This window comes from Corapipo altera, unplaced genomic scaffold, assembly GCF_003945725.1.
Source record: "Corapipo altera isolate COAL_440 unplaced genomic scaffold, ASM394572v1 50, whole genome shotgun sequence".
Taxonomy (NCBI): Eukaryota; Metazoa; Chordata; class Aves; order Passeriformes; family Pipridae; genus Corapipo; species Corapipo altera.
Window position 1 is genome coordinate 9,897,963 of NW_020884889.1, and position 25,154 is coordinate 9,923,116.

At 40.2% G+C, this 25,154-nt stretch overlaps 2 protein-coding genes and 1 long non-coding RNA gene across 6 annotated transcripts in view; 1 reads left to right on the forward strand and 2 right to left on the reverse strand.

Annotated features, from left to right (window-relative positions):
- Nucleotides 1–15,219, reverse strand: part of SLC12A1 (solute carrier family 12 member 1) — a 47,122-nt gene extending 31,903 nt beyond the window's left edge. The window contains exons 1-7 of one of the 4 annotated variants that reach the window (XM_027644409.1): nucleotides 14,718–15,219; nucleotides 12,431–13,030; nucleotides 6,930–7,064; nucleotides 6,640–6,715; nucleotides 1,894–1,989; nucleotides 1,174–1,313; nucleotides 607–717 (exon numbers count right to left, since the gene is read on the reverse strand). In XM_027644409.1, the coding sequence (XP_027500210.1) occupies nucleotides 607–717; nucleotides 1,174–1,313; nucleotides 1,894–1,989; nucleotides 6,640–6,715; nucleotides 6,930–7,064; nucleotides 12,431–12,841 (969 nt within the window). In that variant the 5' untranslated portion in view covers nucleotides 12,842–13,030; nucleotides 14,718–15,219. Of the gene's footprint in view, nucleotides 1–606; nucleotides 718–1,173; nucleotides 1,314–1,893; nucleotides 1,990–2,625; nucleotides 2,722–6,639; nucleotides 6,716–6,929; nucleotides 7,065–8,875; nucleotides 8,987–12,430; nucleotides 13,031–14,717 lie in introns of those variants that run through there. The other 3 variants (XM_027644408.1, XM_027644407.1, XM_027644410.1) reach the window with 3 other exon arrangements.
- LOC113947640 lies at nucleotides 638–20,961 on the forward strand. Its single transcript, XR_003527825.1, has 8 exons — nucleotides 638–785; nucleotides 2,166–2,351; nucleotides 8,902–8,992; nucleotides 9,732–12,306; nucleotides 13,631–14,552; nucleotides 16,384–17,046; nucleotides 18,193–18,298; nucleotides 18,706–20,961. It is a non-coding gene; the product is annotated as an uncharacterized LOC113947640 (long non-coding RNA).
- On the reverse strand, nucleotides 17,504–22,810 carry CTXN2 (cortexin 2). The gene is made up of 2 exons (XM_027644422.1): nucleotides 22,574–22,810; nucleotides 17,504–17,951 (listed from the first exon to the last, which is right to left on the reverse strand). Exon 2 carries the CDS (start codon nucleotides 17,895–17,897, stop codon nucleotides 17,649–17,651), a length of 249 nt encoding a protein of 82 aa, XP_027500223.1. The 5' UTR covers nucleotides 17,898–17,951; nucleotides 22,574–22,810; the 3' UTR covers nucleotides 17,504–17,648.
- Between the last annotated feature and the right edge of the window lie 2,344 nt (nucleotides 22,811–25,154).

Sequence of the window (25,154 nt, forward strand, 5' to 3'; positions counted from 1 at the left end):
CAAATCGTTTTCTGATCTCTTTTTCAAGTAGTTCTAGTCTCCATCACAGCAGAATGTAAAAATAAGGATGCTGTTGAATCTGTTTTCTGGTCCTGATTTCAATAGCTATATTACACCCTCTAAAGTATTTCCATTTGAATTTGCATTCTGACCTTTTTTTACAGGTGAAGGAATAGCAGAAATCATTAGAGATTAAGGAATGGGTAGCAAATAGAGATCTTCTGCTGAGCAGGGCTTGAAAGAGTACAGTGATAAAACAATATTTTACTACTGTTTATTCTGTCAAACTGCATCAAAAATAAGGGCAAAAGGGGCACTTAGCCAAGATTCTAAATGAAGCCATGAATTATAAAAATCAATGTAACCAAGCTGTCTGCAGAACACAAACTTCCTCTTTGCTTTTAAATGTATGTTCAAGGAAGAGTGTCGAGTAATTCTGTTTTCATTGAATGTAATGATTAAACTGCTCTTGCTTTTAGAAAGATTAAGCATAAACTGAAACTGGGTGCCTCTGAAAATTCCACCTGTTGTGTAGCATTCCTCACACACAAATTCTGTACAGTAGGCTAAAATACCACTTGCTTTAATGTTCTTTTAAAGGTTTACCTTCGCTTCCCATTCCATGCCAGCAGCAGTGATGCCGAGAAGACAGACAACAGTTATGGTGCCTATGATTCTGATGTCATTGGACTCGTCTACTATCAGAGTATCACTCTCCTGAAAGCAGTGAGAAATGTTAATAGAACCAGTATTTCTCTGCCCAACTGGTGGGATCAAGTAACAAGGTGAAGTAAAGAGCAGTGAGCTGTCAAAGTTGCAGAGATTTATGAGACCAAGTGTTTGTATTTCATGTTCCAGCTGGCCTTTTGCAGTTGGGGTTATTTGGCTGTCTAATTAGATGTCTGTTCCTCTTCTGATTTTGAGATTCTTGTCAAGAAATATATGAAATATATTCATAAGGTAGAAATAATGGAGAAGCGCTCTGTGGCATCTTTAGACACACCAGCTTCTCCCTGCTAAAAATGCCCCTCAAGCCTTAGCTAAAAAGTATCACCACTTAAACAAATATATTATGTAAAACAAACACCACCCCCTAAAAAACTAAAAAAGCCACACAAAACACAAAAAACCTCTAAACCAACTTAATCATATACCTGAAACATCTACCTTTACCTTAAGAAGTTCCACAACTGTTTCGGCAAATCCAACTACATACATGGCAACTGCCACTGCATTGGCAAAGGCAAAGATAAGTCCTATAGATCCACCAAACTCTGGGCCCAGACTCCTTGAGATAAGATAGTATGCTCCACCTGCAGACAGAAATGATTGTTATTTTGGGACAACTAAATGCTCCGTTTTTGCTGGTTTTTTCCCCACATAACAATTACTGCAGAAATCTGTGCTTTCAGCCTCACAAATATAACTGAACCTTGCCCTATGTTGATAGAGGGCACTTAGAGAAAAGCAATGTGCTTTGTACTGGTTCTGCCCTCAGACTTCTCAGTATGCCTTTCTATTGCAGAAATCTTTTAGTGCACATTAGCATGCAAAACTGGACCTTGTTATAATTTTTCATGATACATGATATAATAACACAAAGGAGAGAGAACCTCACTTCCAGACAGGTTCTAACTTACATGGATCTGTCCCAGTGTTAGCATGAAGGATCATATTCTGTGGTACATTGTTTAAGCTCCTGCAGTAAATCTTTAATCTTTTTTGCTTTAAGTTTATATACATTTTAATTTGCTGTTGATGCACTGAAAGAAATCACTCCAAATAGATTTGCTTATTATTTCTTTGCTTATAACACAGTTATCTCAATTCCATTTATTTCTCTAATTAAAATCTGCAGATTTTTGTATTTTTCATGAGATCATATTCACTTACCTCCTCTTACTACTCCATTAGTGCAAATGGCAGACATGGAGATACCTGTCAATGTTGTTACTACTACACTCAGAGCAATAACTATGATTCCAAGACCTGAAAGATCCGAAAAAGAAAGTATATTCAAGTGTACTCCAGTACCTGTTGCGCTTAAATGACGTAGTAAGAACTTGCCATTTTCCAGAGAGGTTAGACCAGGCCAGATAGAACTTAAAGGCTCTGAAATGCACTAGAAATTTGTTTCATAAAATACCTGACATGCACTTTTACAGCAAAATCATTTACTCGTCTTCCAAGGAGTGGCTGAAATGTAAGGAGTGTTATAAAGAAGGCATTAAACTGAAGGCATCCACTGATGTGCATCAGTATTTAAAATGAGAGGAAGAGGTGTCTCCGTGCTCAGTTTGTTGAAGGATGTCCAACCTGGAATGCTCTGAATAGGAAAGACCAGCTGAAAGGTAAGAGCAGCCATGGAAAGCCAGCAGCCATCCCTCGCTGACAGCAGGCAGGAACACCTGAAATGTACTTCTCAGACTGAACTGAAATCTGTGGTTTATTAAAAGTGACTACCCAAACGTGCCTTAAATTGTGATGAGAGGTGGCTAGAATTGTTACCTTCCAGTTCCTTTAGATGTACCACTTGGTTTATCGTCCCTCTGGTTTGTCTCACACAGAAATAATACATAAATACCTTTTTGGGCTTGAAAGCATTAGTAACCCTAAGATTTTTACCTCCACGGACAAACCCATTAGTTGCTATTGCAGAAGTTGACAACCCAGTAATTGAGGTTACCATCGTGGCGAGGAGAATTATGATTACTCCAAGACCTGTCAGTAATAAGAAGATAAAATATTTTACTCATGTTCCATGTTTCCTACAAATCATTCTCTCTTTAAATTGAATTTTCAGGCCAGAATCAGAGCAATAAACTGAAAAGATGGTTTGTTGACCATTTGCAGCTTGCAGAACATTTTCATGGAGGCCATGACATGGTAGTAAATTATTCCCATCAGTCTTCAAGCAGTGATTCTTTGTGATAGGAGTACTCTAGCCAGAAATTCTCATGATTTTCAAAGGCTGGAGGAAATGAACAAGCAAGTGTCCCTTGACATGGAAACTTATATCTACCTTTAACAGGCATCCTGGCTGTTTAAATGAGGAGATTGACACTTTAACCAGAGCTCTTGTAAGAATGCTGCTGTCTTTCATCATATAATTAAATAGTGAGTCAGAGGAAGATTCATAGTGTACCAGGACAAAGAGTCAGTCAGGCAGAGAGACAAAACCTGAGTGATGTCCTCATCTCCCTCTTTCCCTGCAGAAAGTGGTTTTAGTCTAACACAGGACAAACATTTGAAAATGGAAATACTGCTTTTTAGATGCCATTTACTTTAACAGGTGACCTGTAATCTTAGGGAACTTAGAATATTCTTTTTTTTTTTTAGCTGATATCACAAACTTGAGTGAAATAATCAAACATCTGAAGATCAGTGAAAGGTGATTAGTTACAGGTGAACTGGGTTTTAGTTTAAGTTATGCTCTGAAATCTGAGAACGTTTCCAGTCTTTGGTTATATGGTCAGGTTTCTGTTAACAATCAGTTTTTAGTTTTATCTGAACTTGCTAAGGCTTATGCACTAGCTGCCTTGTGTCTGTGAGGTACACAGGTGTTCAGTGTGGAACTGGAGAACATACATTGCCTGTAGCAATATTTATTGACCAGGGCTCATCCAGATTGAAACTTGGATCCGACAACTAACACTGAGCAAGAAGTACTACAAACTGATTGATTTATCTGGTTTATTTCTACCTTCTGGCTTCCAGATCAGATTCCTGACTTCAGTTCATACTGGATGGTTATAGCCACCCAGTCCCTGAGTTCTTTGCTGCTTAAATTATAGCCATGTTATCACAGTCCTTTAAGACAGAACGATGTCATGTGCAAGACATAAATGATATATAACATGGTGTAGGACATTCAAAGTAATTTGAGCCTCTAAAAAATTATGTTTATCCTATTGATTTCTGAACTCTAACTGGTCACGCAGCTTTTTGTATGCAGGTCTGTATAAAAAGAAATCCAAATGGTCATTCCTTTTGGTCAGCTACCATTACACAGAAGGTTAAACCATGCAAATTTTGTGTCTGAGAAGTGGCTGAACATGATTTTTAATCAGCTGTTAACTCTTAAATTGAATAAGTTAGACATATTATTCTTAAAGTAGTTTTAAAATTATTTGGTAAGTGCATGTGCATCCTAAGGAATATTTTTCAAGGATGTTTTATTGCATTTCACAATTCATGTCGTTAACATGTATATGATATATAGAGTTGCTAACTTGATAGTAACATCTTCATAGAAAGACTTTAATGTTAATTTTTAAAAAATATTGTAAGATTTAAGAATAAAAGTGCAAAAAATGAAGTGGCTTAACCAAAACATTGTCATATAACATAACATAATTGTATATTCAGGGCCAGATTTTCAGGTAACATAAACTTGGTGTTTTTCCCTTCCTTTGGCTAACCATTCCAGGTACATGTAGTCCTCAGATGTTAGGTCAAAATACCAGACTAGTTTTGGACCTGGAATCTTGTCAGGACTATACTGTCCCTTTTTTCCCAGCTGATGATAAACACAGATCTTTGTTGAATGGTAGGTTTCTCCCCCTGTAAGAGCTTTTGCCCAAGACAGCCTATCAGGATACGGAAATAATTGGGTTTGCTCTCTTTGGCCCTCTAATGATGGGGATATAAATGGTGCCCAGATGGTGGTTTAACTGACTCATTTAATTTCCATGTTAGTAGCAGTACCCAGTGAAATCCCTGAGCCTTGGTGATGATGAGCTTCCATCACTGTTCTCCTTAAGCAGCTTGGCTAGGGACTTAAAGCTCATTGCTAATAAGACATTCAGAAAATGCAATGAGAAATTATTCATATGGAATTTGACGTCTCATTTTCAGAAGTAAAACTAACCTCCTTGCATAACACATGCAACTTTAAAAAGCAACAGCAGAACAATAAACTCTAAGGAAAGAGAGTCTGCTTATCAATGAGTTAAAATGGTAAAATTAAAAGTGAAAGCAGAAAGGTTGTAACTGGTGTTGGTGCAAATTAATGTTAAAAATCTGATTAAAGCTTAGATTGAAAAGCAGGCATATGGCTCCTAAGTAAGTTGTTCCAAAATGAATTACTCTTGCCCATGGCTATTCTCACACCTCAAAACAAAGTAATACTTCTTGATGATCTCAATAAGTTACTAAACTGCCCTTAAAAACTAATTTTGCATGAAACCCCAGAGCAAAGTCTTGGCAATATTAAGATGCAGAAATTTCATGGCAAGGCATATAGTTATGAGTGCCCTGGGCTGTACGTGCTCATTTGGTATGCATCATAAAATCAGCAAGCACCCTTTTGTCAGGCACAGTGCTGGAGCCACGCATGGAGCACTGCAGAAGTACTGAAGTTCTCCTGCTTAGTTCTGGATCTTTTATTGTTGGGTTTCTTGTTTCTATTTATGTTTCTGTAAGTTTGTGGCTGGATTTTTTACTTAATAAGCGTTTCCTTTGTTATTCTTTTTTTAAAAGCTCAGACTTGCTCAAGTGAAACTTCTATGAAGTTACTGTATTTTATTGGAAATGAGACTTCAACCATGCAAAATTTTGGAGATGTTTGGATTCAATGTTTCATTTCACAAGGAAGTGAATGACATTTATACCGATCTGATTTTGAGCACTGAGTTTTATCCAAGCCCAGCAGAGTCAACGCTCCTTAATTTACTTAATATCCAAACTGGAATACTTGCCATCATGCCTTTGGATTGCGTTTTTTGCAACATCTGGGTGCCAGTCAAAGATTAGGGCCCCAACACTCCAGATTGAGGATCATGAATCACAGAGTGACAGTGCCATTGCAGGTCATGTTTCTGTGCTTCCCCAGAGCAGCAGCTCTAAAAAGGCAGTTGTACCACACAGAAATTGCACCTCATTGAGCTGCTCTTGTAGTCTGGAGATTCTTGCAGGGTTGTGAGCTCTTTCCTCTCTCACTGGTTTCATTGAACACTCAGCAACATACTGGATGGAGGCCTCAGGGCCCAGTCTCTCAGGGACTGGCATTTGGAATTTGGATTAATTAAACTGCACAATGAAGAAGCAAAGATACAGCACATAATGAAGTGGACTTAGTTAATTTATATGAAAGCTACAGCAGAGTTTTTTAAACTTAGTCTTTCATAGTATGCTAGTATCTAGTACTGTTCTGCAGCTAAAAATAACAAAATCCTGATGAGATGAGACCTCCTTCCAGTTCTGTTTTCATCCTTGCAGAGAAGTGTAAAGAAGTGTTGTTTTTAATATGTAGATGACAAGGTTTGGGTTTCACAGATAAGCAAAGTGTGAACTCTTAAAGGTTAACTCTGTACTCACATATTAGAAATTGGCCCGAGTCATAAAGTTTACATCTGTTACAGGATCTAAATACAAATTTCACTAAAGCTTAGAAATATTCAAATGTGATGATCATATGCATAGTTAACAGATCTGTGCCTCTAAGCAGTAATTTGGCTGTGAGTCTGGAAAATTCCAATAGTTTGGAGGATTAATGTCTTTTACCTTGGCAAGCATTTGAAAACGTTATTTAGTTCAACATGCAAATGCACATCTCAGATTATATATTAATCATGATCATGTATAGTTTATCCTCTTTATCCCTTCACTGTTGAAAATGATATTAAATAAGATACATACCAATTCCTGCTTGACCTACAATCCAGGAAAGTCGAATAAAGAGCATCACACCCCAAATATTAAGCATGCATCTTACCTAGGTTTTAAAGAAAAAATACCACATTAGTGCAATGTTGAAAGTAGTGTTAACAACCAGAAGCACGACAGAGTACATTTCAGGCTTTTAAAAAACACTCCAAACATCCCTGAAGTCCGTCTCCCACTCTTAATTCTTAGAAGACCTTAGTGTAACAGAACTGATTTTATTTGCTTTTAATTTTTTTGTCTAGAAGTGCAGGTAAGTTTCTCACCAGCACACCCTTCACCCATCCGAACTTGACAAATCCTGCTTTGTTTTCCTCTTCCTTGCTGGCTGCTGTCTCATCTCCAGCTGTGCTCTCTCCATTAGCCATTCTCTCCACTGAGCCAGTGCTCACAGCGATGTTCTGGAGAATCACACAGAAAACAAACACGGTTTTGTGCAAAGCAGAGGACACCTGGCTGCATAAGAGAGACACAGGAGAAAGGAATTCCAAAGAAGATCAGGTTTTACTGCCTCTGGAGTAGAGAGCAATATTCTGCTTACACAAGGCATCAGCAGGTGGGCTTGCTAACAGGGAGAAAAGATGAAAGAACTGCTTAAGTAGAGTAAATACATTATTATCTGTACTTAAGTGTTTTTATTGTGAACTATTCCACATACATATTGTGTTGATATGTAAGTAGAGCATCTAAGATAGTGAGAGGCTCCTGGTTGGCCTCTGCATGCTCTTGCAGCAATTTATGAATAACTCCAAGTGTAGAAGGAAGGATAATTGCTCAATAGTGAAAAGAGACTGAGCTGAGTGCTGCATGGTGAAGTTATGTGATGAACTCCACTGTTTTCTGTTGGATAAAGTACAAACATAACTGCAGCAGCAGATGGGTAACATATTCCTGAAAACAGTTAAAGAAATGCCAGTGAAATGTAGTAAATGAATAATCCTTTCTGTGTTTTAGCCACCTCTGGTGTAACCATAGTAGATAGGATTGCTGTATTTGTGGTGTAACCAGAATAATAGTCCAGAATTTTAGATTGTTCATATTCGGTTAGAAATATAAATCTGTATTTTATCTCTTCAGCTCTTCTGCCCCAGAATCTTTGAGGCAATTTAGCACCATGATATGTTTCTTGTGGCTTGAACAGGAATTAGTCATGGTGCTGAGGTTTATATTCTTTGTCATTGCTGCTTTTAATTTCTTTTTTTATCTTATTTAGAGCTCTCACTGGTTCTGGGAGAAGCTGGCATTAGGTTAGCTATTGCCAGATATTTTCTGGGTCCTCTGCAAAGGCCTTCAGGAAGGACCAAGCCCCTTGCCAAAGTCTGGCAGAGTCAGGAGTGGGTACCACTTCTGGAGAGGAATGAAGGTGCTTTTAAGGTTTGAAGGTTAATGAAGATATTTCCAGATTAACCAAGCAGGTCAAGGAGGAAAAACATTTGTAATTCTGTGAAACATATGAGATTTTTCATCTTGGTTGACCTTAAGGCTGTTTCTGTATTTTGTCCGTGAACTTAAAAATACCCAACATGCAAACCCAAAACAGACATAAAGGCCAACTGAATATGCCTTTTACACTAATATCTGGACCTGCCCCTCATGGATGGGGGCTCTAGTCATGATGATGTAGAATGCCTTTGACACAGTAAATCCAGGACTGTGCTCACAAATGAAAAATAAGTGACTGGATAATACATTTCGACATGGACTAAACTTGGTGCCTACAGCCCTGTTGGCCCTAAGTGAAATGGGAATACAAGATCTGTTGAAAGCCTATGACTTTGAGCTCCTGAGTTACTTAGATACTTTTGACAATTCTTACCCTGAAATAATAATGGCTGTGTCTGCTCAAAATACGGTAAATGATTAAAGTGAGTTAAGGAAGATCAGCAGAATAATATGAGGGTTTTTTGCTACAGTGGTTAGAATTTCAAAGACAAAAAAATTAAAAGGGTTTGGTCTTTGTACTTGAAACAAGTTGTTTCCTCTGTACTTTGAATTAATTTGTGCTCTCTATGCCATTATCGTAAATTATGGCCTTAAACCTTCCATAAATGCATTTTAAATTGGCGTGCTTTAGTGAATGATTGGTTATTTACCAAGCAGCTGTACCTGTGCTACTCATGCATTAAGGATGTGCAATAAAAGTGACAGAACATTTTGAAAAGCTACTAAAATAAAAAGTTAACTGCTTAAAAAAAAATAAAAAAGAACTAACCCAAACATTTTCCTTTCTTGTTTCAGAATGGTTTAGTCTTCATCTCTCCTGGGGCTAAAGATGATGAGCTCATCAAGTCTCCATAACAAGTGTGGAGAATAGCCAAGAGGAAGAAAGGTTAGATTATTTCTTATGTAGGGTAAATATTAAGCCCAAGTAATTATCAGCAGCCATCAGCTGTGAAGTAGCACTTAGACTATTTTTCAGAGATTTAATTGGCGATCTGTGGCTTAATATGTGCAAAAAACTGACATGTCTTGGTAAAAGATGACACACATTTGACTCCAGCAGTGTGGAAACTAGATATTTGAAGTTCCTTTCAGCCTGCTTTACATTCTGACATTTGAAAAATTGCATATTAAAAAAAGTATTAAATATTAATATTTATCTTCTGATGTGAAGCCCAGCATCAAAGCACAATGGGAATGGTTATGTGATGTTTAGCAATCTGAAGTCAAACATATGCCACTTCTTATCAGAATCTGGCAATGGGCTTGTGACAGTATAGTTGTCTTTAACAATCTGAGTTTCAAATTGGGGATGAGGGGGGTGGGATTGCCTTGGGGTGTAGTGTGGTAAGACCAGATTTTAGTGTTAAAGTAAAATAGAGCATCCTCTTCAGAACGGCACCTCGGGCTATTGTGTAACCCTTGTACCTGCTCAGTGGGGCATTTCATCCCCTACTTGCTGGTGGCCAGAGCTCCTGCTGCAGGCAGGGGCTGCAGGCAGGGCCCCTGTCCAGCTGCTCATACATATCCTATCCTCCTGATAGGATATGTATCCTCCTTTTCATACCATCCTAATTCCCTTCCTACTAATCTGCTATTTAGTGACCTTGTGTTTGTTTATTCTTCAGAATAAGCTCTGCAGACCGAAGTGATTTGCCCAAGGTCACCAAGGGAGACCCAGGACAGCCAGGCACAGACTCCAGCCCTGATAATGGCACCTCGTTTGTTCCAGGGCTGTGGTCAGTGGCTCCCACACCAGGGCCACAACTCACATAAGGGCACAGCAGGTTGCCAGTGTAACAAAAATCCCATTACCTCTGACATTCACCTTCCTGTTTTGAAAGGCATAAGATTATCCTTCTGTAAGCTGAATACTGGAAAATGTATGGAAATGACCAAGCTAGATGATGCTCTTTTTCTCATCCCTAACAGTCCCAACCTGTGAAGCAATTCTCCCTTCATTTTATTCTGTGATATCATCTGCCTTCTTTTTAACCTTCTCTAAGTTGAAAGCCTTAAAAAAACCTAAACAAAGTTATCTAATTGTGTTTAAAATATACAAACTTTTAAGAGATGCAGCAGTAAAAAACATGGAATTTTCTGGTTATGATCAAAACTGAAAATTCCTTAATATGCTTATGTTCAGTACCTGATCATTCAGCATTATGTTCAAAGCCAAGACACTATTTTACTCCTCTCTGGCCACTACTGAAGTAAATTATTTCTATAAGAGGAAGTTTTCTTCTGGGCATAGAAATGTGTTTAGTCTCTTGAGCAGCAGTTTGTACATCTGCAAAGGAATACAGATACCAAATTCATATTTTTTCCCTTTTATATCCACTTCGCATTCGTCTTTGGAAATGCTTCTCCTTTCCATGTAAGCCATTTTACACAGGTCTGTGGAGACCTTAATTTAGGTAAGTTAGGCCAAGGCTAGGAAGCTGCCCTAATAAGATCCTAAAGAATTGGGTCCTAATTTGCTAATGGCTATTTTTCTTCTTGATTTCATTATTTTATATTACCCTCCTTAGGACAGGTGAATCTGCAGAGAGTGGAAGTCTGAATAAGATCTGGACCAGCATCCAAAAATCAGATGCTTGTCCAGATTATTCAGACCTCAGAAGTATGTAAAACTGAGTGGAATGGGGATAAGAGCTTGTTTTCTCTCAAAATTTCTCATTTCACAATTGGCCAACACAGAAAAAAGAATGGGGATTTTTGCTGCATGTTGGCACTTTTAGTCTCAGCTTGACTATAGCAATGATCTCTCTCCAGCCCTGCCCTGATAAGTGGACAATTAAGAACCTCAAAAAACGTTTCTGATTCTGAAGGTAGCTGTATCCTTCCCGTGTCTCTGCTTTTTACAGAGAACTTGGTATTGTGGCTTAAGGGGGAAGATATGGCTTATGAAGTCAGTAGAGTAACGTGTTATTCCACTGTTTTGTAGTAGGTCTTTTAGTAGTTTAACTGTTTCAAAGTGCTTAATCTATTTGTTCTTGCCACAGTAGTTCTTATTACAGCTTTCCATGCTATTTGGGTTTTTTCCACATAGGGTAATCAACCCTTAAAATATCTAGATAGGTGACTGGACAGCAAAATTCACCTATCTGAGACACTAACACAGAAATTAGTGAAAATCTGGTATTTGAGACTTAATGTTACCAACTTCTCAAATTCTTTCCAGTGGTAGTTTTCAACGTGCAAACCCCAGAGGATCATACCTGACAAATGTATATTCTTCTGCAAGTAGCCATGGGGGGTGACAAGAGTGAGGATTATCATGATAAAGGGCATGTTTTGGTATTTCATTATTCACTTACTGTGGTGTATACGTGGAAAAAGTGGAGCAAACAGGAAGAGTCTGCTAAGGGGAAGGGGGGTTTTTCCCCACAAAATGCATATATATCAATAGTAAATGCCTACAGTGGGTCCACCAAAAATAGGTCTGTCTGAAGGAGAGAGGAGAAAAACCTCTAGAAAATCATTCAAAGGCAGGTTAGACAGTTGTATTCTGTTTTATAGTTCTCTCTGTAAGTGTATTTTACATGGATATAGCCCCATCTGTTACATGAGCGAAGTCTAAACAGCTCTTCCATTGACAGATTAGGAGGAATTTAGCCAAATCATTCCTCCATAAATGCTTTCTATGTAGTCATTCAAGAAGCTCTTCAGATTCATTCCAAATTCATTGGAATAATGAGTGTGAAGGCCTAAATTCATTCACTGAATCAGCACCTGAAAACTCTTGTCTGCTATCCCTCTTCTGAGCAAACACTCTCAGCCTCAACAGCCTTGTTCTGGATTCTTTTTTGCAGTTTGAACGGTTTGTTACAGCAATAAACAGGGAGTGCTTTGGATTTCTGACTGAGATTGCATTTGTTGCACATAATCTTTTTTATAACACTTATATTTGTTAATGAGTACAGCGGAGGAATCTGTCAAAATTAGTTATGCATTGATGTTAAATTCAAGTTCAGAATAAGTGTGAATTGTGTAGCCTGGTTAAATTATGAATTGACATTTATCATCTGCCATCCTAACTCTTACATGGAACAGAAGAGATTAAGTAGATCCATACTTTTAGACAAGATTAAGCAATGTTTTTCTGTTAATCAAGTACCTTATGACCACCTTTTAATAAAAATCTTTGCTTTGATCAGGATACAGAGCAGCAAGCAGACTGCAGCTACCAGAGGAAATATGGTAATTACTTGTACTTTTTCTCTTGGGCAAGGTCCATGAATCTAAGGACTTTCTCATATTAATAAGCAGAATTAACAGTCTGGAAATAGAATAGAGAAAAATTTTATCTTTCCTTTTCACTTACCTTTGCCAGTTGTTCATGAATTTCTAATAAGCTTGGTCTGTTGAGCTTATTCCCACTGACGCTGCCAGTGTTTCTATAATAATCAATTTTGGGAACTGGGTCCATTGTGTTATGGCCAAAAGTTTGTAGATAATACATTTTAGTGTGAGTATCATAGGGATGTAAACTAGCTTCTGTTTTCTCTGCATTTTGAAGGAAATTGTCATATAATTCTCTTTTTCCTGGTCTGTAACTGATTCTCAGTCTGTTCTGTGTTTCATCAGTAAAAGATGTTTCTTCATAATGTGGTGGGTCAGAGCCCACATCCTCTTGGGCTGTTTCGTTGTTGTCATGGCCTTCATTAATTATGTTGACTTGAAACCGATTTGCATTTGGATCCGAGAATACATTTGGTGCATTGTTCATGGACATCTTCAGGGATGCTGCAGACTCAGGTCACTGAGCCCTTTACTCTTCTGTGGCTGCAGCCAGTTAGTAGCAGCTACAGCAAAGGGTTTACTGCTGTTTCATATGAAATTTTTACTCCTCGAGTAATGAAGTTCTGAGAATTTTCTCTTGAATGTCTAAGCAGGCTTCCTAATGTTGTCTGCTGTTTTTCTGCTATAAAAGATATAAATAAAACATTTCTGTTATTTTGCATGGTTAGATACATTTTCCACCGTAAGCTCTCCCTGGCCTCACCAAGTATCCATAAGACTGTCATCCTATGACTTGTTGACTAAAAAAATAGTTGAGTCAAAGACTGAGTTTGTGGAGATCTTTCCATCTGTGCCGGACACACTTAACCCCTGAACCAAACCAGCAGTAGTTTGGTACAGGCCTGAGTGCTAAATGGGCCAAAAACTCCTCTTGTTTCAATCTGTTTTATGGAAACCCAGAAAGGAGCAGGGTGACACAGTGAGCATCCATGTACATGGATCATGCAATTGGAACATGACCATGCAATTAAAACATGGAAACAGGGAACTGCCTCCTCTGTAACCTGCTGCTCACCAGGTCCCTTCCAGGAGAGTTGCTCCCTGTACGGTGCAGGCATTAAGTCTGTCTGAGGTACAGGATTTCCATTTGTCTTTGTTGAATGTCATGAGATTCCTGTTGTCCCGTTCCTCTGTCTTGTTCTGGGTCCTTCGGAGTCGCAGCCCACAGAAAGGTGGACATATCACTGTATAATCTCCTTCCCACCTCCACTTCCCCACACAGACCCTCATCAAAGAAAATGAGTGAGCAAACAAAAACACCAAGAGAAGAAGGGGTATGTATGTTTAAGGCCCTTAGTGGGTTAAGTACCTTTTCAGCAATTTACAGTATGGCCTAGATGGCCCTTAAATGAGCTACTGAAATGATGGCAATCCATAAGTCTTGAAACATATTTCTAAGGAGATTAGAAAGTGTGGTTGTAGAGACCTGTATAATTCAGCAGGGGTCCGGGCCTGTTCAAAGGGACTAAACCAGAGCATTGCTTAGACATGGAAACTCTGCAAGTGATTGTAAAAGCAGAAAGTTTTAGAAACAAAATATATCTTTTAAAGCAATATATGAACTGAAAATCTGGGTAAATAAACCCATTACAGGCATTTTTTTTAAGTTTCATGCTTTCACAAGGGGTTGGACTAGATGACCTCCTGAGATTTTTTTCAATTTAAATTTCTCAATGATTTTGTGAAATGCATTTGGCCCCTTGGCACAGAAAGGTAAATACTGGCATCAATATTTATAGCTCAGCAATGTAAATTTTCTCTAAAATCACATATCAAAATTATAATTTGAAGAGCTGATAATCAAAAGTCCTCCATCTTCAGTATGAGATACACCTAAAGCGTATTTTCTCACTTCTTCCATAAGCTATAGATAATATTCTGCTGTAACCTCTCTGCTATGATACCACTTTTTAACCCCCTCATATTTATGTTGGTTTTCCTGCCTATTGTTTTGTAAGCCTCACAGCAATGTTACATTTATTTAGTTTATTTTACTTCTACTGTCTCTGGATTATCAATAGTGTTATTATTATTACACATTTCTGATCACAGATAGTATTCTGCTTCCTTCAGCCTTTTAAAGTTGCAAGGAAGTGTTTCATCTGCAGGCATGAAGGAGCAAAAACAAATCTTCTGTCATTAAGGTCAGTGAAACTAGATTTGTTTTCATCTCCCTGACTGAATGAAATCCCAATTCTTTGATGACAATTTGCTTTGATGACTTGTGCTACCAAGTAAAATGATTCTGTCATTTCACTGTCTTATTTCCATAATATTACTGTTTTGCTAGGAAAAGTAAAGTCTCTTACCTTTCTGCTGTTCTTGAAAATAATACTTTGGTTTTCACAATGTATTTCCAGAGGTCTCTCAACTGTTATTTGTCATTAATTTTGTGTTTAGCATTCTAGCATTACGCATAAATAATCAAGTTTACCTTATTCAGGGTAATTTAACTTACCATTCAATCCTGTGTTTTTAGGGAAGGACAATCTGCCTCTTTTATTCATGCATATAGTCTGTCCCTCTCTTTGAGGCATTACAGACTCTGCCTTATTGGCCAGATTTTTCTCCTGCTTAATACACTGAATAGACCATCCAATCCCTCTCTTTCAAAACATTTCTAGATGGTGATTTAGAGAGACATTCTAGCTTGTTACATATTAACCAGCAAATGTACCTATCCATTACAATTACTGACTTTATGGCATTGCAAAATTTCTAAGGGGGCCTGAAAATACTTTTGTTATCTCCATTTCCCTCCCAGCTATGCCAGATTCTATGCACAGATCATGTTCTCTCTGTTTTTCAGTTCTGCATATATAGTCATGTAGATAATGAGTTCAGGACAGGATCTGCTTGGTGCATTTTATGCAGAAGACATTCAGTGAAGTCAGTGGGATCAGTCGTTGGGGGGGGTCCCTTGTCCTACATGCAGTTTTGAACCATTTACTCCTGACCCCTTTTTAAGTTTTATTCTGTATATTTAAGGAAAACCTTTGAAAAATTATGTTCTCTGTATTCTTTCCAGGAAGGCTGACTTCCTTGGGAAGGCTGACTTCCTTGGGAAGGCTGACTTCCTTGTCTATTTGGGATGCAGAGAAGGGCAGGCAGGAAATGATGAAGCTTTGTAATCATAAGGGAACTTGATAATTGCTTCCAGTAATAGATTGGGTCAAGAACAAAAGTCATAAGACAATATTGGGGTTCTTTGGGTATGTTTGCTGTGTTTGTTGTATAGTTTAAAGATAACTGAGCTATATTTAACCCAGATAACTTAAGTACCTTCAGCACTCTAACCTGACAGCACAGAGCTCAGCTGTGCTGATTAGATGTACATAAAAAGAATGGCAGTGTCAGGTCTCTGCAGTGGATGATCCTATCCAGCAATAACAGATCACATGAATCATTGTACTGATATCTACCTTGGATTTTATGGTTAAATTAACTAGGATAAATGCAATATACTGAATCTCTGAAGGTCTGACATTTTTTCTTATGTACAATCTGAAGCAGTTGAAAAGCCCTTATATTCACAAAGCTGTTTATGTTTTATAATTCAACTGGACCGGTGTAGATTGATGTTGGCTTTTCCTCTGTTATATTCTTCAGACAGGAGATTCATGTCCTTCCCCGTACAATCAAGTATGTCATGTTCCAAATGGCGCTTGAGGTCTGCTGTTCCACTCTCTGCCTCTGCCTAGTATATAGGGCAAAAGAAATAACATGTATTTTTTCAGAATACATGAAAAAAGAAAACAGCTGCTGTAACTGATCTCCTTGTCTTAGCTCCTCGTTGCAAACAGAGCTGTTTAGCAAAAGTGACAGTGCCTAAAATTCTAATGCCAGCCTTCTTAAAAACTGAATTGAATTTCTGTCAAGTACTGTCACACTTGCTAAACAGCTGTGTATATGAGGGTGACCTTGAATATCCAGATTTGAGTCTCTGCTTTCACTGTTTCACTTCTGCTTTGATAGAATCTCCCATGACCAGTTCTTCAGTGACAGTCCAGATCTGTACAAAGATCCAGAACACTGTACAAAGTTGCAGGAGCAGCAGAACCAGCTGTGGAGAGGGGCTGGAGAGTACAGAGCTCTGCAGTCAGCTTTGGACCCTTGTCCCTCTTGGGGACTGGGTACAAATGGTAAGAAGCATGATTGTCTCTGCTTTGGCCTTGCCAAGCTGGTGTAATTATTGCTGGGAGCTGTTAACCAGACAGTTTAAATTCCAGTTTAAACTGAATCGACATTTGTAACCAAGTAGTAAAAAATTGGCAATTGACCAATTCAGCTAGAGTTAGATTGGTTATTTAACATTCAATTTTTCTCCTCCACTTAAAATTTTTAACAATGTAGGAAATGCTGGGGGACTGGGACTGTGGTGATGTTGATTTGGAGTTCTGAGCAGGTAATATATTTTGTATGGCTGAATGTTTGTAGTATCAAAAACTTCCTTAATGATGTTTGTTTCCCTTCCACTAATTCTGCTTCAGTTTCTGTTGCTGTAGATTGGGAGATCTATCAAAAAAATACTCATGTGAGCTACACAGTGTTTGCAAAGGACCACATCAAGTTTTCACAGAGAAGCAATGTACTTTCCTCATAACCAGTCAGTAGTAGAGCACCTGCTCTTCTTGGAAGGTGAGAGATGAGTTAGCAACTGATGTGATCTTTGGCTTTCCCATTAGTTTCTTAATATTGGTAGTATGTGGACTAGCCCTTGCTCCTCTCACCTCAGCAACACAGACACACACCTTTGGCAGGCACCTCCTCAACATTTGTTGTCCTCCACTTTTGTATTCTCAGTGTACAAGCACAGACTATGAGTTTCAGAAAATTGTGTCAGATGAGGAGGGGAGGGTGTTACAATTTAAACATGCACCATTCGTGAGCCTGTCTTTTGTGTTATTCATCTTTTTTCCAGCCTGTCATGAGACACAGTAGAAACAAGATCCTTCTCTGAGGAAGCAGATATCATCTGACTCTTAAAATATTGGCCATCATCACTTTCTATTGAATTATTGTATTATTTGGTTTCTGTTAGCCATTTCTTACCTACCATTACACTGTTTGGCAAGTAAAAGCAATGTGAAGCGCCTTTTGAGTTTGCAACAAATATTTATTTAACAAAATGGATGCCACCAACATATCTCCGAAATGCGGGGATGTATAACAAATGTAACAACAGTTGGTTTCCAAAATGAAATCAACATCAAATTTAAGGCAGGATATTCTGTGAGTTTTCATGCAAGAGCATATTCAAATGTTCCTTTATCCAACCCCTCAACTTCATCTTCCCATGTAGAAGAAGGCATACTGCTGTAGGGGTCTAGCAAGATTTTGAAGCATCGGATAATTAGAAGTCCCAAGAAAACACACAAAATCCCCACAAAGGCAAAGCCAGTTTTTTGCTCTAGAGTCAGAGGGAAGGCAGACATTTCGTTGACACTCATGCTGGCTGAAGTGTTGCTGCAGTAATTACTGCTCATCATTGGGCATCACATCCTGGTGACTCTGTGGGGTTTTCACCTCTATTGCTTCTTTGCCTGCATAGAAAAGTCCAATCAGTGTGGTTAGGTCTAAATGGGATGCATGTATCTAAGCTGTAGTATATGAACATTGGGAAATGAAAACCAGCTTGGATTTTAGCAGTGTCCTGTTGTTTTTTCACATTTAAATTAATATGAAAAAATTGCAACTTTTAGCCTCTACACACCATCCACTTACTGGCCTCTGTTATGAGACAGCAAACTCACAATTTTCTGGCTTTCTGTCTCCTCAAAACAGAAATTTCAGCACATGGCTGTTGCAAATAGTATTTTGTCAGACTGGGCACAAGTCTACAGATTCTGATTTGGCAATACTCACCGAGGTCTCCACTTGGAGAAGCCAGGTATGTTTTCTGAAATGGCTTTAAATCTCTATCCTAAACTAGTTAAACTTGCATTGACCTCAAAGGCAATTTCAGCCAAATAATATGGATTTTGCCATCTGATTTAGATCACGAGTCTAAATAAATAGATCCAACTTGTAAAATAAACCACTGTGTGTGCAATTTTAGTGAAGTCTTGGTCCCCAGTTTCAGAAAAAAAATGCTGTGTGTTTGAGCTTGTAAGAAAGTGAGCATATTGATAAAATTACCCCTTCACCTTTCTCTATACATGTCCGCTCCTGTGTATGAGGAAACATTGGTGGGAGAAGAGATAACAGAATTAAATTCCCTTCCCCTAAATCTTGCTCCCATTTTTTTCTTCTTCTTGGTCTTCACCTTAAATACATGCATATCCTGCCATTTTACAGGCACAGGAAACAGCAGGTCTGAAACCCCTCCTGATGTTGCTCAGGTGGCTGACCCTGATGTGTGTCCTATGGAGGGCAGGAGGCTCAGGCAACTCCACCCTGCCACTGCCACCAGGAGAGCTCTGCGTGTTTCCAGGCAGGTGAAACCTTTTATTTTTGTCTGTTTAAGGAGATCTTATGTATAGATTTTAATTGGGGGTGGGGATCATTTTGCTTTATCTTAGGTTTTCCATCAGATATTAGAATCACATCTTTCTTTTGTGCCTATGGACAGCAGGAGATTTGGAAGGACTGGGACATCAAAAGCACCAAAGGACAAAGGCACTTTTATTCCGAGGTTAGAGCTTGAGGTTTCCTGCCTCTTGCTAACACCTATTTAACGAACGTGCCTCAGGGAAAAACTCTTTTTGTTAACGGTTCAACCATCTTTTTCCCCAGGGAATTACCAGTATCCATTTATTTCCTGGCAGAGTAATTAGGCCACTCAGAGCTCTGTGCTGCCATGGCTACACTGCTTCAGGTACCTGCACTGCTAAGCCAGGTTAAAGGGAGCTCTGGTATCTGTGTACTGCAGTCATGGCTGAAAGTAGCCATACCCTACAATAAAAAAAGCAAAAATAAGACTTGGCATTCCTGAGCAGACAGAAATGGACAGAACTTTTATCTTCTTTGGTGTCTCCTCTCTCACTTCAGAATTTGCGGGGTTTTTGACTAATTACCCTATAAAGAATAAAAATTTTAAAACAAAGGTTAAAAGGGCAAGACACAAGTCTTTTTCTTTTTGCAATAAACCTCAATGCAGTAGATGTTAAATAATATGTTTTCCTATTACTGTCTTTACATGTGTGCCAAAGCATAACAACCAATGTTCTGTTTATTCTACAGAGCTGTGTATGAGATCCTTCCTTGTTTTGAATTATATTCTGCTCTTTGGGTCACAGTGTTTTAATTCCTGTTAAGCTGGAGAAAAGATCCAGATATAGCCTACTGGAATTAGAAATAATGTCAACAACAAGCAATATTTATTTTCTGAAAATGTATCATAGGTAAAGCCCACCTGCTATATGGATTTTCACTGGGCACACTTCCAATTTTTCTATTAAGTTTGACCTTCTGCAGGGAAAAAAAATCACAGAAAGTTCAATATCACAAATTTATGTCAAAAATCAGTTGATTTGAACAAGAGCCAATCAAGGAAAAAAATTACTTTCCAGAAATCATAGGACACTGGGTTATAAAAATTAAATTTAAGGCTTATACTGGAAAATGATACATAGCCACTACCTGGAAAAGCCAGACCCAACCCCCCCAGTTGCTACCTTGAAAGACATAGAGAAAAATCTTAGTGATAGGCTGGCTGTGGAGAACCCTGCATCTGAGCTGAGTCCAGAGAAATATGTTTGTGTTTGACATGACATTTCTTCACCATAGAGAGTCATTTTCAAAGAATATGACTTCCAGTCTTACTAGATTTGCAGGTTACACACTGGAATTAACGGGATTTGTTTGTACATTATGTGCTTGTCAGGAGACACTATGCAACAGATCTCTGTGCAAAGCTCGACTGATGCTGAAACATGGAAAAATATATCTTAGTTGTATCCAACAAAAGTTTGGCTGAAACAGCTGCCTGAGAAAACACCATGTATTTTGCTGGGGGTGGGGGGGAATTGGTTCTGGGAAACTCTAATGTGCAGCTTTGTGTTCTTCTCTTCCTTATCCTGAATTTCAGAAATTGTAATTGAAGCCTCCATGTTCACAGGAAATTTTGCTCTAATTATGTATCCCCAAAACTGTGGTAGCACGTCTTACCCTGTGTGCCTTTTTTATTGTTTCCACACTGTAGTGCTGCACACAGGTTTGATGTCCTCTCCCAGTCAGTCAGACACCCTGCCATTTGCTGCAGAGTATGTGTCAAGTCCTGAGTCAGAAGACTGAATGCTAACTAACATGGCCTGGATCCAGAAATCTTCAAGGATAGCCTCCAGAAAAGTGTGATGGGGACAGGCATTGTATCAGTTAGAATCTGCAGAGCCGTTTTGTGGGGGCTGGCCCCAGGCTGAGCTTGACTTTTTTTTTTCACAGGTGAAGACTCTACTCCTTGGAGTTGCCCGTATAAAAACACTGGCAAAAAGAAAGGCTCCTTCACCTCCTGCTGTGAAATAAAAGGCCATTGGAAGCCCTTCTGAGGTCAGAATGAACTATAAGTCCTAAAGAAAATAGGAATGAGGAAAACAGCTTAGCATATAGACCACTTAGCTAAGAAGAAGAGAGGTATAAGCTGGGGGTGCTGACTGCACCTATGGGGGGATGGTGAAGGGGAACACCATGGGTACTAAGTATTGTGAGGCAGCTGGAAGAAAGATGTTGAAATTCTTATCCTAGGAGCATCACCAGCCCAACTCTGCCAGTGTTTGGTGTTGATTGAAGATCCCAGCTCCAGTTCTTTGGTGGTTTGGGGTGACAGGATGCCACTTTTTTCAGACCTAGCCTTTATTCTTATGGCTACAGAGAATCTGAGAAGATTAAGAAAGTAGCCAGAATAATCTTTCTTGTATTTTGGGTCTCAGTCCTTCTCTCACAGAACCCCCTATAGGATTTGTTTTCTAATGGCTTGGTACTGGAAAGGAATATCTTTACATGGTCTCAAGCTGGGAGCATTCATCCTCTTGGCATGATTAAACCTCAGTTGCCTGAAAACCCACTTCATAAATGGTAGTGTGCAACAAAATGGACCAAATCAATGGCCATCTGTTCACCTCTTGGATGTCTGCAGCCCAGCTGCTGTTTCATGGATGTGGTCATTCTCAAAGTACTTCTAATAGCTTCAGTCCTGAGCTTGTGTTTGAGTAAGAACAAACCTAACTTGAAAACGTGGTGGTGTGGTTAGGGACATTTAAAGTTTTGGAAGCACCTCATTTGCACTTAACTATCTCTTTAGGGAAACTAAACTGTATTCCAGAAATGCTAATCAGAAAAATTGGGCATAGGAGGTGGTAGGATGAAAAGACTAACAATGGAGAAATCCTAATGAAATGGAAATTTGAATGAATATGGAATTCTCCAATGGGCCTGAGCTACCTGAGTTAATAACACACGGCCAGAAATGCTGCAAAAGCCGTGCTGTGACCACACAGCCAACCTGTCATGCTCATGTGCACACTGCATGCCAGTATTCTCTAAACTGCAGAGGAGAAGACTGTATCTTCAGGGTTCTAAGACAGGGAGGTGAAGGTAGGAAGGCCAGGGCATGGATGCCCAGCAAATGAAGGCATGGCTCACTGTTCTGCAAGGAGAGCATAGCCCCACACAAGCAGGCAGTGTTTTTGCAGCATGGTAACTCTGGGTGCAAGCAACACTTTTCCACTTAAACAGCATTCCCCTGCAAAGAAGCAGTAGCCAGGCAGTGACACCTCCATCCTTCCAACAAGCAATGAATTGCAGAAATGAGATTTTATCCTTAGCAAATACACCAGCCTGGAGTCTCCATTGGACAGGAGCTCCTGTGCTGTGAATTCATGTGTGTAGTCTAGATTTCGATAATACAGCGATGCAGGAAAATAAAATGCTCATTAGCATCATCCTTAACTTGTGAACGTGGAAAAGTGTTGCCTGCTTCCCTGGGGACGGACGCTGCGAGAGACCGAGCACCTGCAAAGCAATTGTTGCTGTAGGATTGCGCGCACAGCCTTCGCTTTCCCGGCCCCGCTATCCAGGGAGGGCAGATTTAGGCTCTGCCCCTGCCCCTGCTCCCCCCGCCGCCCCGGGTGCCTCTGTGCCCCCGCCCCGCTGGGCCGTGCGGGCCGGGCCGGGCGGCGCCGCAAGGTCAGAGCCCGCCGCCCGCCGCGGTGCCGACCGCGGTACCCACCCGTGTCCTCCGCGCCCGCGCTGCCCATGGTGGCGAAGCGCGGAGCTCCCGCGGCTCCGGGGCCGCCTCGCCGGCTGTCCAAAGCCCAGGTTGGAGTCCCGACGGCTCCGGGCACGGGGTGGTCCCGGGCGGCGGGGGGGGCAGCTCGCCCTTGCTCCCCTCGCCGCCCGGCGATGCGACCCCGCCGAGAGATGCTCAAAGTGCCCTAATTAAAAAATTAAACACGGCTGCTGCTGCTACCGCCTCCTCCTCCACGTCCCCGCCCGCCCCCTTCCATCGCAATTCAGCCGCGCTCCTCTCCGGCCCCCCTTTGCACGGATTAGACCGAGGAGCGTGGAAACTTCCTGCAAAACACTACGTGCGGTGCATCGGTAAGGGCCGGGCCGGGGCCGCTGCGGAGCGGGCGGGAGCAGCACTCCCTCCTCCGCTCCGCTCCCGCCGCCCAGGCCGGGACTGAGTGCGTCTGCAGCGACGGGGACCGGGCTGCGGTACCTCCCGGGCCAGGAGCGCCGGTACCGGGCGAGCAGCGCAGCCCCGGCGCGGAGCGGGACCTGTGGAGCCGCGCTGGGTGCGGCGGGGCCGCTCTGCTGCCCTGGAACTGCGGGCAGGGGCTGACACACTGATCGGAGCGGGGCGTGCGGACCTGAAAGCCTCTTAGGGCTGCGCCCGCAGAGTGGACTCGGGTCCTCCCAATAGCTCCAATAGTAATAACGATTAAAGCCTAAGCCTCGCTTTATATCCTTTCATTAGCTGCGTTTAGTTGATGGTGGTTGTATATTAGAGAGGCTTCCATTTGCCACAACAGAAGGTGTTTAAGGTGGATTAGGAAAGAAGATTCATTTTCCCAAAGCTGGATCTGTATTTATTGCATTAATAAATGACAAATCTGTTTTAAAGGATAGTGATTCCATTTTTGCACACCATCCTGCAGGGATGCACGTAGGTCAGTGGAACAGGACTGTATCACTCTGATATACATCATGAGACTTCTGAGACTACTGCAGACCTGCTAGCAGAATTGTTGTGCAGAAAATAATTTTAAAACTCCTCATGTTTCTCACTACATGCAATAACTCTAGGATAGGTTAAACCTTCTTCCTGATACGATCTGGTAAAAAAGCAGTTTGTGTTGCCTGCCATTTTACTGCCTGATTCCTCTGTCGTACCAGCAGTGGACTTCTAAGCATTGGATAGAGTGAAAATACAGATTTCTCCTGCTAGTAGAACTAATGGTTAAACTGATGGGTAACTATGTACTTGCTAATGGTTATTAGTTTGATCTTCTAATGTTGTAGCACCAGTCACGTGGTAAATAATCTCTGTTGCTGAAATTGTAAGTCAAGCTAATTTTTGAAGTGCCTCTCATATTTGAAGATCCATGAAGACTTTATAAATAGATAGTTTTAAATAGTATAAGAATGTGCTTTCAGATTATGTATATAAAGAGCCTCTACTGTTCCTAAGGAGCTCTAGTTTTCTTTTTTAGCCCTGTCCCTGATCTACTTGAGGGCCTCATGAAGGTCTCACTAGGTGGAAACAGCTATGGTTTGGGATTTTGGGAGTATCAAACACAAGGTCTGAGAATTTCACGGTACCCCCTTCAACCTGGCGCAACTGTTAAGGGAGAGTAACATAAATCCAGGCTTTTCCAATAATTGTTGAGCATTGCTATACTTGGAGAACTTTACTGGAAGTAGGTCTTGGGAGTAGCCAGGACGAATATGTCTGCTCTCTCTGGGAAGGAGGGACAATATTGACAGTAGAAACAAATAATTTTGAGTGGATGTGTCTTGTCTCTTCTGTCGGAATTTGGGCGTTGACGCTGGGCCTTTCACTACTGTTTTTCCTGGGAAAAGTTTACTCGTGGGATCTTACTCCTTATAGGTGTGATATCCTTTTGTTTTGTTATTCTTGTAGGATTAAACGTTGAGGTTTTTTTAACACTGAAATAATTTCCTCTCTTGTACTATGACGTGGCAGAGGCTGCTGAAATCATGTAATTATTTCTAGGAGTCTGATACTCATGTTCTATTTTAAAGATTTTTCTTTTGGTTTTATGTATTGGAGATCCACTTTTCATGGAAATAAAACTGGAAAAGAAACTGGCAGCCAGCACCAGGGAATGAGTCTCCCTCTTCAGCTACCAGTTGTCAGCAAAGTAGCACTGTTTTTCTGTTCAGTGTACGTGACCCATACCAGGTACATAGACAAAGGGAGTGTTCACTACTCTTCATTTTCCATTTCTTTATCAGGCTCCATCTTTTTTGTATTCACCAGAACAATAACTATCACTTCCATCTGACTTCAATCATATTTGCTGTTAATTTGATCCTTGTTTAGGGAATGTTGTATTTCCTCAAAGGAGAGCCCTGGATCAGACATAGAGATTTTATAATCATCTGGTAATTTGTTACTTTGATCTTGCAAATTCAACTGGCCTAATTTAAGGTTGGGCAAGTGGGTGCCAATGAGTGAGAAGCAATAAGGAACTCTTAGAGCTGTTAGCCAGTTAATACTTTTGATGTTTAAGGATCACTTGAGTGGTGTAGGTGTTAAGAAAATATAACTCCTTTGAGGGATA

Bases quoted from the DNA above. Each gene is read 5' to 3' on its own strand.
- CTXN2 (XM_027644422.1), bottom strand. From the start codon at position 17,897: ATGATGAGCAGTAATTACTGCAGCAACACTTCAGCCAGCATGAGTGTC.